Source organism: Sebastes fasciatus, chromosome 4 (assembly GCF_043250625.1).
Source record: "Sebastes fasciatus isolate fSebFas1 chromosome 4, fSebFas1.pri, whole genome shotgun sequence".
Classification (NCBI taxonomy): Eukaryota; Metazoa; Chordata; class Actinopteri; order Perciformes; family Sebastidae; genus Sebastes; species Sebastes fasciatus.
This window is the reverse complement of record NC_133798.1, coordinates 2534954-2552129: the sequence shown is the minus strand read 5'-3', so window position 1 is coordinate 2552129 and position 17176 is coordinate 2534954. Positions and strand designations below refer to the sequence as shown.

At 41.2% G+C, this 17176-nt stretch overlaps 1 protein-coding gene across 3 annotated transcripts in view; it reads left to right on the top strand.

Moving 5' to 3' along the window:
- The window catches only part of LOC141766917 (UPF0606 protein KIAA1549L-like), a 183751-nt gene that overhangs the window by 113214 nt on the left and 53361 nt on the right, over positions 1-17176 (top strand). For 2 of the 3 annotated variants that reach the window (XM_074634109.1, XM_074634108.1), the window contains exons 11-12: positions 4577-4737; positions 9477-9512. In XM_074634109.1, coding sequence (XP_074490210.1) covers positions 4577-4737; positions 9477-9512 — 197 coding nt within the window. The remainder of the gene's footprint in view (positions 1-4576; positions 4738-9476; positions 9513-17176) is intronic. The other variant, XM_074634110.1, reaches the window with a different exon arrangement.

Below are 17176 nucleotides of genomic sequence, written 5' to 3'. Positions count from 1 at the left end.
ATGCCAATAAAGCTTTAGAATATCAATAAAAATTCCAACTCACAAACTCAAAATCAAAGAGTGTTTCCCCACACTTATCTGATGTTACGTTCAGTGTATATTTTTCTAGTACATGTTCGTACTGTAGCTGCTGATGAGGACAGAGTGTTCCTTCTCACCTTCACCCTCACATTTCCCCAGAATCTATAATTACCAAACTGGAGAGATACCAACAACCATCAGCACCCGTCACAGCTCCTCCTAACCGTGATCAGGCCAGGAACTGAACACAGTGTTCTTGTAAAATTCATTTATTTTGCCTTAACAGCCTCAGTAGAAACAAACTGCATTAGTCCTTCTAATGAAAACACGTCCCTTTGGCAAACGGTTCTGTGACAGGAGAGCTCAAAGAAAGATGTTTATTGGAAGATATTCAAGTGAAAAACTTTAAGTTTTTTTGATGTTGCACATTATATTACATTTGGGTATGTGGATTTCAAGTCTTCAAACATACATTTCTGTCTTTATTATGCAATTTTTATACAATTTAAATTAAAAATTAAAAATTCTGGAAAAATGATCATTCGCTTTTTCTTGCTGAGAGTTAGATGAGAAGATTGATGCCACTCGCATGTCTGTGCGCTAAATATGAAGCTACAGCCTTAGCCTAGCTTAGCATAAGGAAACAGGCGAAACAGTTGGCCTGGCTCTGTCCAAGGGTGATAAACAAAAGGAAAAAAAAACTAAACGAATAATAATCATATTTTTAATAATAGTATTTTTGCTTGTAATGCACATCCCTACTACAGATGATGAAGGGAATGTGAAGGGAAGTGATGTGATACAATGATATGTGGACAGACAGAAAACAAAACAATGTTACTTATTTTACTTGTCCTTATTTTCTATGACATTAATCTGATGTGAATTTCATATTGTGAGCTTGACAAAATGCATACAGAACAAAAACATGCATTTAAGAATTTAAGATGTTGATGACGTCAAAATGTGAGTGTTGGATAGCAACATTTTCTAAATGTTCACACAAAAGAAGCTTATTGGAGTTTGGTTGGAGCTGAGCAATGTGAATAAATGTTACTAATATATATATATATATATACAATATATATATATATATATATATATATATACAGACGTAGGCAAAATTGTTGGTACTCTTCCGTTAAAGAAAGAAAACCCCACAATGGTCACTGAAATAACTTGAAACTGACAAAAATAATAATAAATAAAAATGTACTGAAAATTAACTAATGAAAATCAGCTGTTGCTTTTGAATTGTGGTTCAACAGAATCATTTTAAAAAACAAACTGATGAAACTGGCCTAGACAAAAATGATGGTAGCCCTAGAAAAGATGTAAAATAATTTGACCATAGGGACATATTAAACTAAGGTGTGTCCTGTAATTAGCATCACAGGTATCTTCAAACTTGTAATCAGTCAGTCTGCCTATTTAAAGGGTGAAAAGTAGTCACTGTGCTGTTTGGTATCATGGTGTGTACCACACTGAACATGGACCACAGAAAGCTAAGGAGAGAGTTGTCTCAGGAGATTAGAAAGACAATTATAGACCTTTATGTTAAAGGTAAAGGCTATAGGACCATCTCCAAGCAGCTTGATGTTCCTGTGACTACAGTTGTACATATTATTCAGAAGTTTAAGGTCCACGGGACTGTAGCCAACCTCCCTGGACGTGGCCGCAAGAGGAAAATTGATGACAAATTGAAGAGACGGATAATACGAATGGTAACCAAAGAGCCCAGAACAACTTCCAAAGAGATTGGAGGTGAACTCCAAGGTCAAGGTACATCAGTGTCAGATCGCACCATCCGTCACTGTTTGAGCCAAAGTGGACTTAATGGAAGACGACCCAGGAGGACGCAAATCATAAAAAAGCGAGACTGGAATTTTCCAAAATGCATATTGACAAGCCACAAAGCTTCTGGGAGAATGTCTTTGAATGCTTTTTGGCAAGTCACATCAGCTCTATGTTCACAGACGCAAAAATGAAGCATCCAAAGAAAAGAACACTGTACCTAATGTGAAACATGGAGGAGGCTCGGTTATGTTATGGGGCTGCTTTGCTGCATCTGGCACAGGGTGTCTTGAATCTGTGCCGGGTACAATGAAATTTCAAGACTATCAAGGCATTCTGGAGCGAAATGTGCTGCCCAGTGTCAGAAAGCTTGGTCTCCGTCGCAGGTCATGGGTCCTCAAACAGGATAATGACCCAAAACACAGCTAAAAACACAAGAATGGCTAAGAACAAAACATTGGACTATTCTGAAGTGGCCTTCTATGAGCCCTGATCTAAATCCTATTGAACATCTGTGGAAGGAGCTGAAACATGCAGTCTGGAGAAGGCACCCTTCAAACCTGAGACAGCTAGAGCAGTTTGCTCAAGAGGAGTGGGCCAACATACCTGTCGACAGGTGCAGAAGTCTCATTGAGAGTTACAGAAATCGCTTGTTTGCAGTGATTGCCTCAAAAGGTTGTGCAACAAAATATTAAGTTAAGGGTACCATCATTTTTGTCTAGGCCAGTTTCATTAGTTTGTTTTTTAAAATGATTCTGTTGAACCAAATTTCAAAAGCAATGTCTCATTTTCATTAGTTAATTTTCAATAAATTTTTATTTATTATTACTTTTCTCAGTTTCAAGTTATTTCAGTGACCTTTGTGGGTTTTTCTTTCTTTAACGGAAGAGTACCAACAATTTTGCCTACGTCTGTATATATATACAGTATATCCATCAGGGAAATAACACAGTATTATAAATAATATAAATGTCATATCATGCTCCAAACTAATGGTAATTCAATGATAAAAAATAAATAAATGCTGCATCAATTGCCTTGCCTAAAATCAAATACTACTACTGCTACTACTACTACTACAACTACTACTACTGCCATAATGTAATATTCTATTGATGTTTAGTTCTTGCATGTTTTAGGAGAATATTGAGTGTAAAAAAAAAAAAGATCAAAGTGGAGACAGCCAACTTTTCAACTCCCCTGCCGTAATTCGAGCCTCAGTTTTCCCAGGAGATCGCACCTGGTGGCAGACAGAACTACATAATGAGAGCGAGGCTGATAGGAAACCAATCTAAATGCAGATGCCGTCATTATTCTACAGCCATTACATTGTGCAATCAACATTTCCTTCATAGTGATAAGTTAGCAAAGAACGTGTCTGTTGCCACTTTAAAAGGGGTTTTCCCGAACAAACCCAAGTGTTCTTCTCAGGCTGCAGGTACGACCTCCGCCTGTCAGAGGGTCAATAAACAGTAAAGTGGATGTAGCCTGAGTCACTCACTGCTGGTCTGATGCTTATTGCTCTGAGCGTACAGTAAAACTTGAAAGCAACTCAGATTGTATCTACATTTTTATCAGCTCCTCTTTTCCTTCATCTGTATCAAAGAACGTATATTGATAAGAAGTGAAAGCCAATTGTTCGTTCCATTGTAACATCAGCGCACAGCAGCAGAGCTACACTTCGGCCATTTTGGACTGAAAGCGACTAACGGACGCTAGTAAAACGTCCGCCTACAAAGTGCCGTAAAAAAGTAAAACTCAATTATTTCTATTTTATTGTCATATATTTAATGTCTCTACTTACTTATTTATTTCTTAAACTTTTTGCAAAAAAAAGTAAAAAGTGAGCGATGGACATAAATGGAAGTTAGAAAAATCAAACATACAGATTTTGATAGCAATCTCAAACATGTCAAGGACCTCCAGAATCGACTTACAATAGACCACAGACCATGGATCTATTAGTAAATAGCCTGCAATCCATATGCTAATACATTAAATTCTGATTATTTCATGCTACTAACGTTAGCGCTACTAGCTACTGGCCGATAGCCGGTTGTTTGGGAACAGAGACGTTAATACATCCACCCCATTACAGGCTGACAGCATACAGCCCACGGGTGTATTAGAAGATGATAAAAGTGATGAATTATAGCCAATTCATCCATTACTAAAGCCACATACAGCCAGCAGGGCGGTGCAGTCCCGTGGGTCTGATGACCGTTCATTATGCCGAGGAAAATAACTCTGGATTCAGCTGTTAGTTCATTTTACATCTTTTACGACATCATGATTTAAATGAGGGATATTTAAGTGTTCCTACTGGAAAGTTGATTTACCTAAAAAAAAATTATCCTCTGATTTACAGACATCCATGGACACAGACTCATTGGCGTTTTCTGTTAATGTGAGAGAAAATATGATTTTGAAAAATACATACACAGATTAAACAAACGAGATATAAATTGTTTTAGTTTTAGCTTTAGAGGTGCAAAAAGGCAGATTTATGCTAAGCTAAGCTAACCGGCTGGCTCTAGCTCCATACACAACCATGAGAGTGATATTAATCTTCACATCGAACTCTGCAAGAAAGCTGTTTCCCAAAATGTCAAACTATTCTTTCAAGTGTGTACTGAACAGCCTGATCTGATCTGTAATGGTGTCTTTGTGTTTGTCTTGTCCCGGCGATGTGTGTGCTTTGTAATCTGTGGAATGATTAAATGCACAATCAAATTCTGAGGAGTAATATTTGTGTTTGTAGCTGTGGTGAAGACGCCGCCCGGCAACCTGTGGATCATGGCCGTTCTGACGCCTCTCTTCCTGTTGTTGGTGGTGATCATCATGGTGTCCTTCATTATGTGTAAGAGGAACAGGGTCATCTTTAAAACCGGAGCCTTCAGGACCTTCAAAACCCGCTCCAAGGTAAGACCGTCAAACTTAGGCATCCAACTCTATTCCTTACTGCTGCTTTTGTTTACTGCCTTATATGTTCCTTTCCATCTTCTTTTTCCTCTCTGTCCTTCCTGTTCTTCTTTCTTTCTTCTACTATTAATAATAATAATAATAATAATAATAATAAGCTATTGCCTCACTCTTTGGGAGTAAAGTCTCACCCCAAAATGCTCGAACAACGTGTCCCAAAAGTCAGTGAAATTTCAACAAAGAACCCGGTTCTGAAAGAGTGGCACATCAACGATTATGTTAAGTTGTTTCTTCAGGTCAGAAAAAATGTAATCCCATCTGTGCGGGCCTCACTCATTTGTTTTTTCTCGCTGCCCAATAGCCCGTGGTCACTGCTAATCATGCATGCTCTGAAGACTAATCGGCCGAGAAGAAATGGGCAGGGCTCAGTGTACTGGAAGTGAACCTTAGGGTGACGTTGGCCCTTTCACTATAATAGTGTTCGCTCGACATCAACTCATTTGAAGGTTGAATAAAAATCAATCATTTCAAAATGAGCGTGTGCGGAATAGATGGCCACCAGCTGGTTGGATCAGGTCACGGTGCAGTGCATGACGCCAGAACAACAGCTGCCTGTGTCACTGCAGTCAGTGAAGTGGTAAACAAGCAGAAATATGGCCGGTCTCATTTGTTGTGAGGACGCTCTCGACGTGGCTCGGCTTTGATCAGAATTCCATAATCTTGAAGTGTGTTTCACATTTCATATCATGATTAGACTTACCGCTCCGGTGAGAACTCCTGTCATTGGCTGCACGTGCACTGGATAACCCGCTTATTGACCGTGCTTGTGTTTAATGTCTTATTCAGGTCAAACTGTTAACTCAAACTTATGATACCCAGCAAAGGAATCTCTTAATGTTGTGAATAAACCAATATACTGAATATTTATTTCCCCAGATCAAAGAAGACTTAAAAGCTTTGACCATCAGTCAAATATTCCCTCTTCCACTGAGCGGCGGTAGAAAAAACGATCTCTACAAATATCTGTACAATGTTTCTGATGCTCCTCAGTAATATCCTGATCGAGCAAGCAGTTCTACTTTTGTAGGCTGAAATCAAAATATACCCATAATGCAGTGCTATTCTGTGAAAGAAAAACCACAAAAGGAGCAGTAAAATGTTTTGAGTAGGGATGCACCGATACCCCTTTCAGACCAAGTACGAGTACAAGTACTTATATTTGGGTACTCGCCGATACCGAGTACCGATGCGAGTACTTCTCTGTGCCAAAAAAACTTCGTTAACAGCCAGCTGGAGGGTGTGAGCGACACACGGCAGGCTGGGGAATCCCGCATACGAGGCGGTGCGCCGCGACCGGCTCTAGGTCGGCTTGGAAAGGCTCGGGGCGAAGGTGGCTCGCGCCCGCAGCTTTACAGTGTTCCCCGTCCGGACCTAGCCACATCGTGATGGGGCTCCCTGCTCCCGGTGCGACTGCTGTAAAGTGGTATCGGTCCCGTTGTATCGGAGCCGTTTTGCGAGTATGAGTACGAGTACATGAGCACAGTATCGAACCAGATACCCGATACCCGATACTGGTATCGGTATCGGTGCATCCCTAGTTTTGATGCCACAGTAACTGGTGTTGTAAGGGTAGCTGTAAACTGGGCATTATAACCAGCTTTCTGATACTCTGAATTTGATCAAACCCGAACATGTTCACATGTGTCAACCCAAAATAAAGTTACTTGAATCACTGGTAGAGAATTGGAATTTATTGAATGCAAAAGATATATTCCTAGTTGATTATAACTTCAATCTTATCTTTGTAGTTTTGACTATCATGTCTGTCCATTAGGATACTGTAACACTGCACTCACCGAAGTTGCTAAAATCTGGGAACACGGTGACATTGTGACAGCAAAGACTGGCAGGGCAAGAAATAAGGTCAGACAAGTCATAAACAAGCAACAACAGTTTAGCCGGATTATCTAAACTAAAAACAGTAGTGCACCCGAAACTGTGTTAATTGTTGGTGACTATGTGTATGCACAATTACAGTAAGTATGGTGTAGTAAGTTGAACTAGGAAGTAGGTCTGTAAACTGTTGGGTGACAAACCTGCAAGTCAATGATTATGTGACTGTGGGGGTTAATCAAACTCAGGGGCGACCATGTACAGTCAAGGGCGTAGGTTATGTTTCAACATTGTTGAAACAGCTGTTTGAGCATCAAACACTTCTTTTCCTGCATTCTGCTGAATTTTGTATGCATCAATTTCTGCCTTTTCTGCAACAAGTTAGGGTGGAAATGTCTTTATTTATGTAAAAGAAAACACAAAATTCAGGCACCAGGTGAGAAATCAAAATATTAACAAAAATATAACGAAATATAATGCAGTGAGGCTGTCACTCATTCTGTAGGCCTATTGCTTTTTAGGTCATTTTATACAGTGACGTCATGTTTTCAAGAAATGGTCTCACTATGTGAAATGGCTACTTTAATTTATGCAATTCCAAGATTGTTTAGGGACCCCAGTATACAGAAATATTCAAATACACCATTTTTAGAATAGACAAATATAACTTGTTTTTGGCCCAAACTGCATGTGATTATCATAAAGTGGGCATATCTGTAAAGGGGAGACTCGTGGTACCCATAGAACCCATTTACATTCACTGATCTGGAGGTCAGCGGTCAAGGGACCCCTTTGGAAATGGCCATGCCAGTTTTTCCTCACCGAAATTGTTGGTTGGTACCAATGGATTACTGAGGTTTTCTAGTTTCATATGATACCAGTATATTCACTCTAGCTTTAAAACTAAGCCCGCTACAACCTAAAATCAGCAAGTTGTGTTAATGCATTAAAGAAATTAGTGGCATTAAAACCAAGCGTTAACGCGTTATTATTGCATTAACTTTGACAGCCCTAGTAGGAACCAATGGGTTTGAGTGGGAAGGTCGAAAAGTACTGAGAAACAAACCGGTTGTTGGTTTTGGTCAATTTATAGGATTTGTTGACAATAGAAAAATAACATCAGCCTTATCCTTTAAACCTGTCTGCTCGTGTTTCTTGCCCAGTTGCACTTCTTTTTAACAATGTCACCATCTTCCCACATCTCAGCAGTTAATTACGATGTTATTGAAGAGTGATGGCCAAACAATAAAAATTGACACATCCTATGCTATCCTATCTTATCTTATCTTATCTTATCTTATCTTATCTTATCTTATCTTATCTTATCTTATCTTATCTTATCTTATCTTATCTTATCTTATCGTATCGTATCGTATCCCATCCCATCCCATCCCATCCTTTCCTATCCTATCCTATCCTATGCTATGCTATCCTATTGAATCGTATCGTATCCTATCCTATCCTATCCTATCCTATGTTATCCTATCCTATCCTATCCTATGCTATGCTATGCTATCCTATCTTATCTTATCTTATCTTATCTTATCTTATCTTATCTTATCGTATCGTATCGTATCCCATCCCATCCTTTCCTATGCTATGCTATCCTATTGAATCGTATCGTATCCTATCCTATGTTATCCTATGTTATCCTATGTTATCCTATGTTATCCTATCCTATCCTATGTTATCCTATCCTATCCTATCCTATCCGATCCTATCGTATCCTATCCTATCCTATCGTATCCTATCCTATGCTATGCTCTCTTATCTTATCTTATCTTATCTTATCTTATCTTATCTTATCTTATCTTATCTTATCTTATCTTATCTTATCGTATCGTATCGTATCGTATCGTATCGTATCGTATCCCATCCCATCCCTTCCTATCCTATCCTATGCTATGCTATCCTATTGAATCGTATCGTATCCTATCCTATCCTATCCTATCCTATGTTATCCTATGTTATCCTATCCTATCCTATCCTATCCTATCCTATCCTATCCTATCCTATGTTATCCTATGTTATCCTATCCTATCCTATCTTATGCTATCCTATGCTATCGAATCGTATCGTATCGTATCGTATCGTATCGTATCCTATCCTATCCTATCCTATCCTATCCTATCCTATGTTATCCTATGTTATCCTATCCTATCCTATCTTATGCTATCCTATGCTATCGAATCGTATCGTATCGTATCGTATCGTATCCTATCGTATCCTATCCTATCCTATCCTATCCTATCCTATCCTATCCTATCCTATTCTATTTTGTTATTATATTAAAGGGGAACTATGCCCATTTTTTGAATTCATACATGTTATTCTTATAGTCTAAGACAGTCCAAAAAATATTAATAAACATAAGCAACTCTCTCCCAAATCCCAAAACTTGAGTGCTCAAACTCAACTTGTGATGTCATTGAGTATAAAGTGTAGAGCTGCTCCATAGAAAATGAATCGGTAAAGATGTTCTAGATGATGCTGAGAGCACTCGGGGATGTTCTGAATATTGGGAACATTTTCTGTTTCACAACTGAGAACACTACAATAGAATAAAGCTCCTTTGGGTATAAAAAAGAAAACAAACATTCTTTGGGTCCACAAAATCAGGCTCCCATTCATTGTCTATGGAGCAGCTCCAAACTTTATACCCTATGACATTACAAGTCTGAGACTTACCTCTCTGGTTTCTGGCTTTGAGAGAGAGGAGCTCATGTTCACTAATATGGATTGAACATCACTAGGCCATGGTAATACCATATTGGAATTCTTAATTTCAATGGTGTTCCCCTTTAACCCCTTCTTGACCTTGTCCCTCTGACTCTCTCCCTGTTTAGACCTCATATCGAAGGGAGGGCAGTTACCACCACCAGGTATTCACTAGACACTGGTTGGGTGGATTACTGACTGAATTCATTGATGAATTAATGAGTGAATGAGTTGCTGCATTGTTGGCTGATTTTGACCGACTGACTGTGTTGATCAACTCGTGTACAACTGCCTCGTTGGCTGCTTATTTCTGTATGTGCTGCCTGTCCTTGTTGCTGGGTAAATTTGTGCATGTGGCTACTGTGCTGTGGACATGACTTATTCCTCCATCCTCATTGGCTATGGGAGATCAATAAGAGGAGAGAGGAGGGGCAGTGAGGAAAAGGTGAAAAAAAATATATAATAGGGGTGTTAAATTCACAAGCACGTTCGTTAAGATTTAAATTGTTTTGGTTCGAGTCGACCGGCTGAATTAACAAGGAGAGGCTGGCTCGTAAAAACAGGCAAATGAGCTGAAATCCACCGGCCAGAGGAAGCCATTTTTAAACGGGGCTCATAAACATGAATAGCGGAAAAAGGAAGCTCAAAACCTGTGAACCAAACCAATCTATTTTTATTTTGTAGCATCCATAAAAAGTGACTCAAGCTTGTGTCATCAGCCTCTCTGCCAGTTCCTTTCCCTTTCAAGCCAGTCGTTTTATCCTCTCAGATGAAGCCACTCTCATCCCACAGTGGCTCAGCAGGAGCCCAATTCTGTTTTTATATGAGGTTCTCCACTGAATTATATACTTCATCATGGCTAGACCCAAAGCATAGCAATAGCCACAGACAGCGGTATCAAAAAATGCTGAAACGCTTTGAATTACAAAGAAGCCGTTACTGTTGCTGTGGTGGAGCATGTCAGCTGGTTTGCATGTTATTTTGGTCCAGCTTCATCCCAGGAGGAGCAAAGTGAAGGATGGAGGGATGGATGGGTAGGCAGGACATGTCTGTAATAGAGTTATGGAGCTGGTGTGATCCCACCACAGCACAGCAGGATGTAAACACCCCAAATATATGTACACCATGTGTCTGTGCTGCATCCCCCTATACTATTGTGTTATAATAACATTTCAATTTACCAGCTCCGAGGTTATGTTTGCTTTTACAATCGTGTGTAAACATTTAACATTATGTTGTGCTTTACGAGAGAGCGCATCAAATATTAAAGAGTTCTGAAATATGAGATTTCACAAGTGGTGCCGTGAGGCTGAAATCACTGTTCTTATCCACAGCGGTATTTACCCTCTTCCAGTCCCAAGCTGTGGCATGCATGAGCAAATGAGATAAATATTTCATACAGAGATTTAGTTTGGGAAGGGCTTGTGGCAATGTGACAAACTGGAGTTAAATACTGCTGGTGTCCTGATTCAAGCGATGGTTAAAATTAAAGGCTGTCAATCGATTACAATATTTTATCGTGATTAATTGCAATTTAATCGCACATTTTTGTATCTGTTCAAAATGTACCTTAAAGGGAGATTTGTCAATTATATAATACTCTTATCATTATTGGAATGGACAAATATGTTTTTTTATGACAATATATGTAAATATTTATTATTGGAAAATCAATTACCAACACAAAACAATGACAGATGTTGTCCAGAAACCCTCACAGGTACTGCATTTGGCATAAAAAGATGAGATTAACATTTTACACAGGGATTTAGTTTGGGAAGGGCTTATGGCAAACTGGAGTTAACCACTGCTAGTGTCCTCATTAAAGCATAGGTTAAAATGCGATTAATCGCATGATTGTCCATAGTTAATCGCGATTAATTGGAAATGAATCTCCCTTTTTTATCTGTTCTAAATGTCCCTTAAAGGGAGATTTGTCAAGTATTTAATCCTCTTATCAACATGGGAGTGGGTAAATATGCTGCTTTATGCAAATGTATGTATATATTTAATATTAAAAATCAATTAACAACACAAAACAATGACAGATATTGTCCAGAAACCCTCACAGGTACTGCATTTAGCATAAAACAATATGCTACCAATCATAACATGACAAACTGCAGCCCAACAGACAACAACAGCTGTCAGTGTGTCAGTGTGCTGACTTGACTATGACTTGCCCCAAACTGCATGTGATTATCATAAAGTGGGCATGTCTGTAAAGTGGAGACTCGTGGGTACCCAGAGAACCCACATATCTGGAGGTCAGAGGTCAAGGGACCCCTTTGAAAATGGCCAAGCCGGTTTGGAGTGTTATTTAGCCTCCTTCCCGACAAGATAGTATGACATTGTTGGTACCACTGGATTCCTGAGGTTTTTCTAAGTTTCTAACTGAGCCCGCTACAACCTGAAAATAACTATTTGATTGAGTTAATGCGTTAGAGGATGAATTAAAACAATTTTGCATTAACTTATTATTATCGTGTTAACTTTGACAGCCCTAGTTAAAATGTTTTCAAGTCTATCTTAATACAAGACTCACGTGCCCACATGTGCATTGAAAGAGCTACTGGTCACTGGAATTGTTCCTACTGTCCATACTGGCTGTGTTTTTGCCGTTTTTAGATAGTAAACACTGAGAGATGTGACATGAATCGAGACAATAGAGGGGATAACGTGGCACAAAGGCCCCCAGCTGTACCCAAACTGGGGATGTTGAGATCATCAGCATCTTAGACCCCTAAGCCACCAGGATACGCACAGGGATTCCTTCCTAAAGGCGGTTCCACTGTCAGATATGGGGGGAAAATCTTCCAAACTTTCTTTCTTGTTAGTACACAATTCCCTCTTTCTCTGTCGCTCGTCAGTGTTAAGCAGAGCTCTAGGGGAGGGACAGTAAAACAAGGGAATTTCATACTAATACAGTAGTGTTGGTAGATACCTATGTGACTTGCTTCCATTGGCTTTAGGCAGTGCTTGAAGTGGAAAAGAAATAAGTGCCAGTATTCCTCTTATGCCGGGATCAGACTACACGATATGTTTGTCTTTGACGATGGTCACCATGTCAGATCTAACGATCACAGCGCCATAAACTCTTGCAGTGTCTTGGTCAGGTGACTGGCAAGACTACACGTATGACCACGACCAATCACGGCACGTCGTATTCAACGATCATGCGCGAGTTCAGACGTCATCGGGGAGGCGGATGAAGCAACTGTCAATCATGGCGACAGAAGCGTTATGTGATGCTGGTGGTCTGGTGTTGCGAAAAGAAAAAGAAAAGAAAGAAAAAAGGATTGTGGATGAGCTCCTGGGTGGAACAGAGAGGACGGTACGGCCTGTCCATACTTCAGTCAGTTTGGTTGTCCCACCTAATGGCACCAACCTCGGCATCCCTCCTCCTTTTCTCCATGTTTGTTTATTACCAAGTGATCTGACTGCGCTGGAAAGAGCATCTGATTGGTCGACGCAAAGGAACACGTCGTTGGGGATGTCACACTAGGCGTGTCAGGACGAAAAATTCTGACAGGCTAGACGTTTCCTCGGGGTGTCGTGGGACGTCCCAGACGTGGCGTCGGTTGTCGTGTACTATGACACACCACACGAGAAAAGAGGATCGATTTTCGCACACGACACTCATTTATCATTCCTGATCCCCTACGACGGCCGTGTCGGGCGATAATTGGGCTGATATCGTGTAGTCTGAACCGGGCATTATTCACATGTTGGCGTGTGTATCGGCCGGTATCAGCAATCTCTTACTTACTCTGACTTATTCCTATCTATTCATTATTTCATTAAGCATGTTAATACTGTGTCAGTCCTAATCAGCTGTGGTTCTATTAATAGTATTATACCTGGGCTATGCATCATCTATAGTAGACCCTATAATACTCCAATAATGTTCCAACTGGTACATTGTAGGGTTAAGGTGGTGTGTTTAGTGTTAATAGTTGAAGTGCTTTCCTGTGTTATTTGTAGCCTATAGTCGGGTATCATTCAGGTTTTAGTAGCAGTGTCCCAGTCAAGATGCTCCTACATATTATGCAGCAGGATACAGAGACACAATATGAATTTATACAGTGAATAACAGATATCAGAAGATATTGATACCGGTCCATCTCATACTGACGCTAAAGGGTGCCTTGTGCGTTGGTATCTGTCGTCGACAGCCGTGAACAAGCGTTGGTATTTGACGCCCTGGGAATGTGAACAGGCTGGAATATACCTGTATTCACCCTCTGTCTGAAACCCTCCACTTTAGCACCTGTCTCTTTAGTGCTCTGATTGGCTTGCAAGAAAAATATGGTGCACCTTTTCAAAGTAGTTCTCAAGCAGTCGGCGGTATATTCTAATGAGCCTGCATGTGACATAGGAAGGGGAGCTGAATCTGAATAGCTTGTTGAATCACCATTTGTGGGTTGGTAGGCACTCCAGATACCTAAATGTATACATGTGTACAAGCACTGAAAAAGTGCGTTTTTCCTCATATGTCCCCTTTAATGCCAGATGTAAACGTCATCTATGGATACTAACCAGACCTAAGCAAAATAATAGACTCCATCAAATTGATCTACTGCTCGCTACCCACTGAGCTATCGGTCACCATGCAGGACAAGCTGGAGCTACTGATCAATACTACGGTTTATATTAGGTCTGCATGTGTGTTTAAGCATTAAAGAGGGATTGTGCAGAGTCCGGCTGACTTTATCACTCTGCACGTCTGCTGTGCAGCAAGAACATTCTTCAAAATGGCTTTTACTCCCTCTGTGCCTCCTTGTATAGGCGTGAAAGCCTCAGATAGCCGGCTTCCATCTGGAGTACAATAGAAGTGGAATCAGCAAAAGTAGAGGCAATCCATTTTTCATTTGTACGGTGTTCAATGAAAGCACATTGCAGTGGCTGCCATTTAAAGGACTTCAGGTATTTAGCATTTTGCTGCATCATGGCCCCACACCTGCCCCAGGAGGAGTTTATCTAACCGCTGCAGCACCGTGCTGATGCTCGCCCCGGTCTACCGGCCTGCTGGGTGTCTTGTTTTTACCTCGTCACTCTTTGGTACATTTTCTTTTTTTGTGCATGCAGCTCTGTGGTACTGCTTCCACTCTTCACCCTGCTAGAGCTGAATCTAAATCAATATGGCCACAGGGGGAATAGAGCATATCTCGTCCATCTGCTGTACCTCATCAAGCTGCTGTTGGCTGTTGCTCCGAGTTAAAATTAGACAAGAGGAGAAGCTTCTGTTTGATGGAGCGGGCAAGGAAAATAAGTGCGGATGATTTGGCGGTGCAGCGGGGTCAGGCTCGCAGTCACTTCACATGACATCTTTCAGTAAAAGAAATGGCTGGATCGCCATCTTTCCCTCTCTTCTCTCTCTCCTTCTCTCTCGCTCTTTTACTCCGTCGCTGTTCTAAATGGATGTGGAGGAAACCGCCATCCGTCTCTGACAGACTGATCAGAGGCTCCCGTCGTACCACGAGCCCTGTCCGCCGCCAAAGTCTTCATTAAACTGAGCTGCTCACATAAGATGAAAGATGGCCATTTGTTAAGTCAACACGCTGTCAGAGGACAGTGGAGGGAGAGATGGTGGCGGAGACAGGGGGAAAGAGAAGGAGGTTTAGAAAAGGATATGTGAGTGTGAAAAGAACAGACAGAGAAAGAGAAAAACCTTGAGCCAGTGCAGTAATAAAATGCGAGTCGTGAAATGTCAGGCGCACTTTTCAAGGTTACACCCCTCGGCCCTGTCATTTCTGAGAATCCATACTGTCTCCATGCATGACAGCCATTACCCACCAGCCACTGGATGACGCATCTTTTACTGTCAGTGTGCAGCGATGCGTCAGGTCGTCACTCTCAGTTCAACACCGCTGACACTATGTCTAATGTTTGCTCCTCAATAATCCATACACATAATGCATATCGGTGGAGGGATATATTTGGAGCAGCACATTAAATTCACCACCTCCGTTCTACCTCGCCTGCTGCCCTTTGTTCGCTTGTCATAAACACACACACTCACACAGAGCCGTGTACTTCTATCTTTGTGAGGACACTCGTTGACATAATGCATTCCCTAGCCCCTTGAGCCGGGCATACACCGTACAAGTTTAGTCCGTTTCTGGCCCCGAATTTTGTGCCACAAGGCTCATTTTAGAGTCGAACTGAATTTGGACTTTGTCAGGCGTCGTTTGCCGTTCAGTGTACAGGGGGGACCCAGGACTGATTAACTCCTCCCAACCGGCCGTCGGACAGTCGGATACATTTCTGCCATGTCAGAAAATTTGGTCGTCCGTCCACAGTCTCTCGCACCTTTGAAGTAGAACCACGAGCAGATTCCCCGACGTTTTTCTACGTTTTTTACAGTAATCAGAGGGTATCAATAAAACAATGTACATTAGATCTAGTAAAACGTAGCTAGCTTACCTCCAATTCTCTCTGCAAAATGGACAAGCCATACTGTCCACGTCTTCCTCGCCATATACGCCGGCGCCTCTTTTTTTAGACGTTTCAGCAGACAGGATGTCACAGATGATGAAGGAAGCACGTTTCTGTCTTGATAGCATTGGAACCCGTACAGACCTCTGCTAGCAAACACACTTTACCCGCCTCGGAGCTTTCAAACAAATCTTTATTGACAACTGTCCACGGCCAGAACGGCCCTCAGGAGCCGATGGGACGTGTTTTTTTCTATTTTACAGGTCGTGGCTGACGATCGGACAGTACAGTGTGAGTACATAAATAATGAGCTTCAGAACATCTAGCCCGTGACGGGAGACTTTGACCAATCACAGGTCATTTCATTGAGAGAGCTTTCCTATTGGCTGTGCTCCAGTCATGTGACCGCTACTTGGCGTTCCTTCACTAAATTTCACAATGGCGGCGGCATCACAAACTTTCTCATTTTACAGCTAAACAGTACACTACAAGATGATTCTAAGAACATCTGAGGAGAGAAATAGGCATTAACGTAACAGAATATTGATTCATATTTGATCAGCGCTGCCTAGTTTGACCGTTTGGTCGGAGTTGGTGAGTGATTGACAGCCGGCTCTTATATACTCAGATCAGCTCTTACTGCTTGTTTTCCTCCGGTCTGTGAAATCTTGCAGATGCCGTTAGGAGGACACAGAGGAACATGATATTTTTCAGGTTACCTGTTTCATGTACTACTGTCACCATATAGCAACCGTTTTATAGACACACACACACACACACACACACACACACACACACACACACACACGCACACACACACACACACACACACACAGCTAAGCTTCCCCTCAGCCTATGAACAGCATGAGGCCACAGGCGAATAAATGTTTGCACTCTCCATACATTTTTCACACGATAGAGTCACAACTGTCATCATACATCACTTCAGTGGGTAAAAGGTGCGTGCACATACACACACAATCAATCTATATATTCATGCCATGGTGAGAGGGTCTATACTCTCTCTCTCTCTCTGGCGTCGCTGCGTGTGTGTTCTATATGAGCATGTATCAATTTCCCGACATTCATCCACGGTTGCAGCCTCGTGTGTTGGAGCTAGCTGACGGCACAGCGGTGTGTATGACTGATGAATTATTAACAACGCCGTCAGCCGGATGCCCATGCCGCCTAACCTCACATGCACTCCAAATTTAGCATGCATCATCAAATGCATTAGGTGTCCCATTTTAGAGCCGCTCAAAATAGAAAAAGGGAGGCAAAAAATCCGGGTTTGGTGTGCTTAGTTGTGTAACCTAAATAGGGCCTTTCTTTCCTTTTTTTTCTCTCGTTCTCTATTCCGTAAATTGAAAGGCATTTAGCAACACAAAGA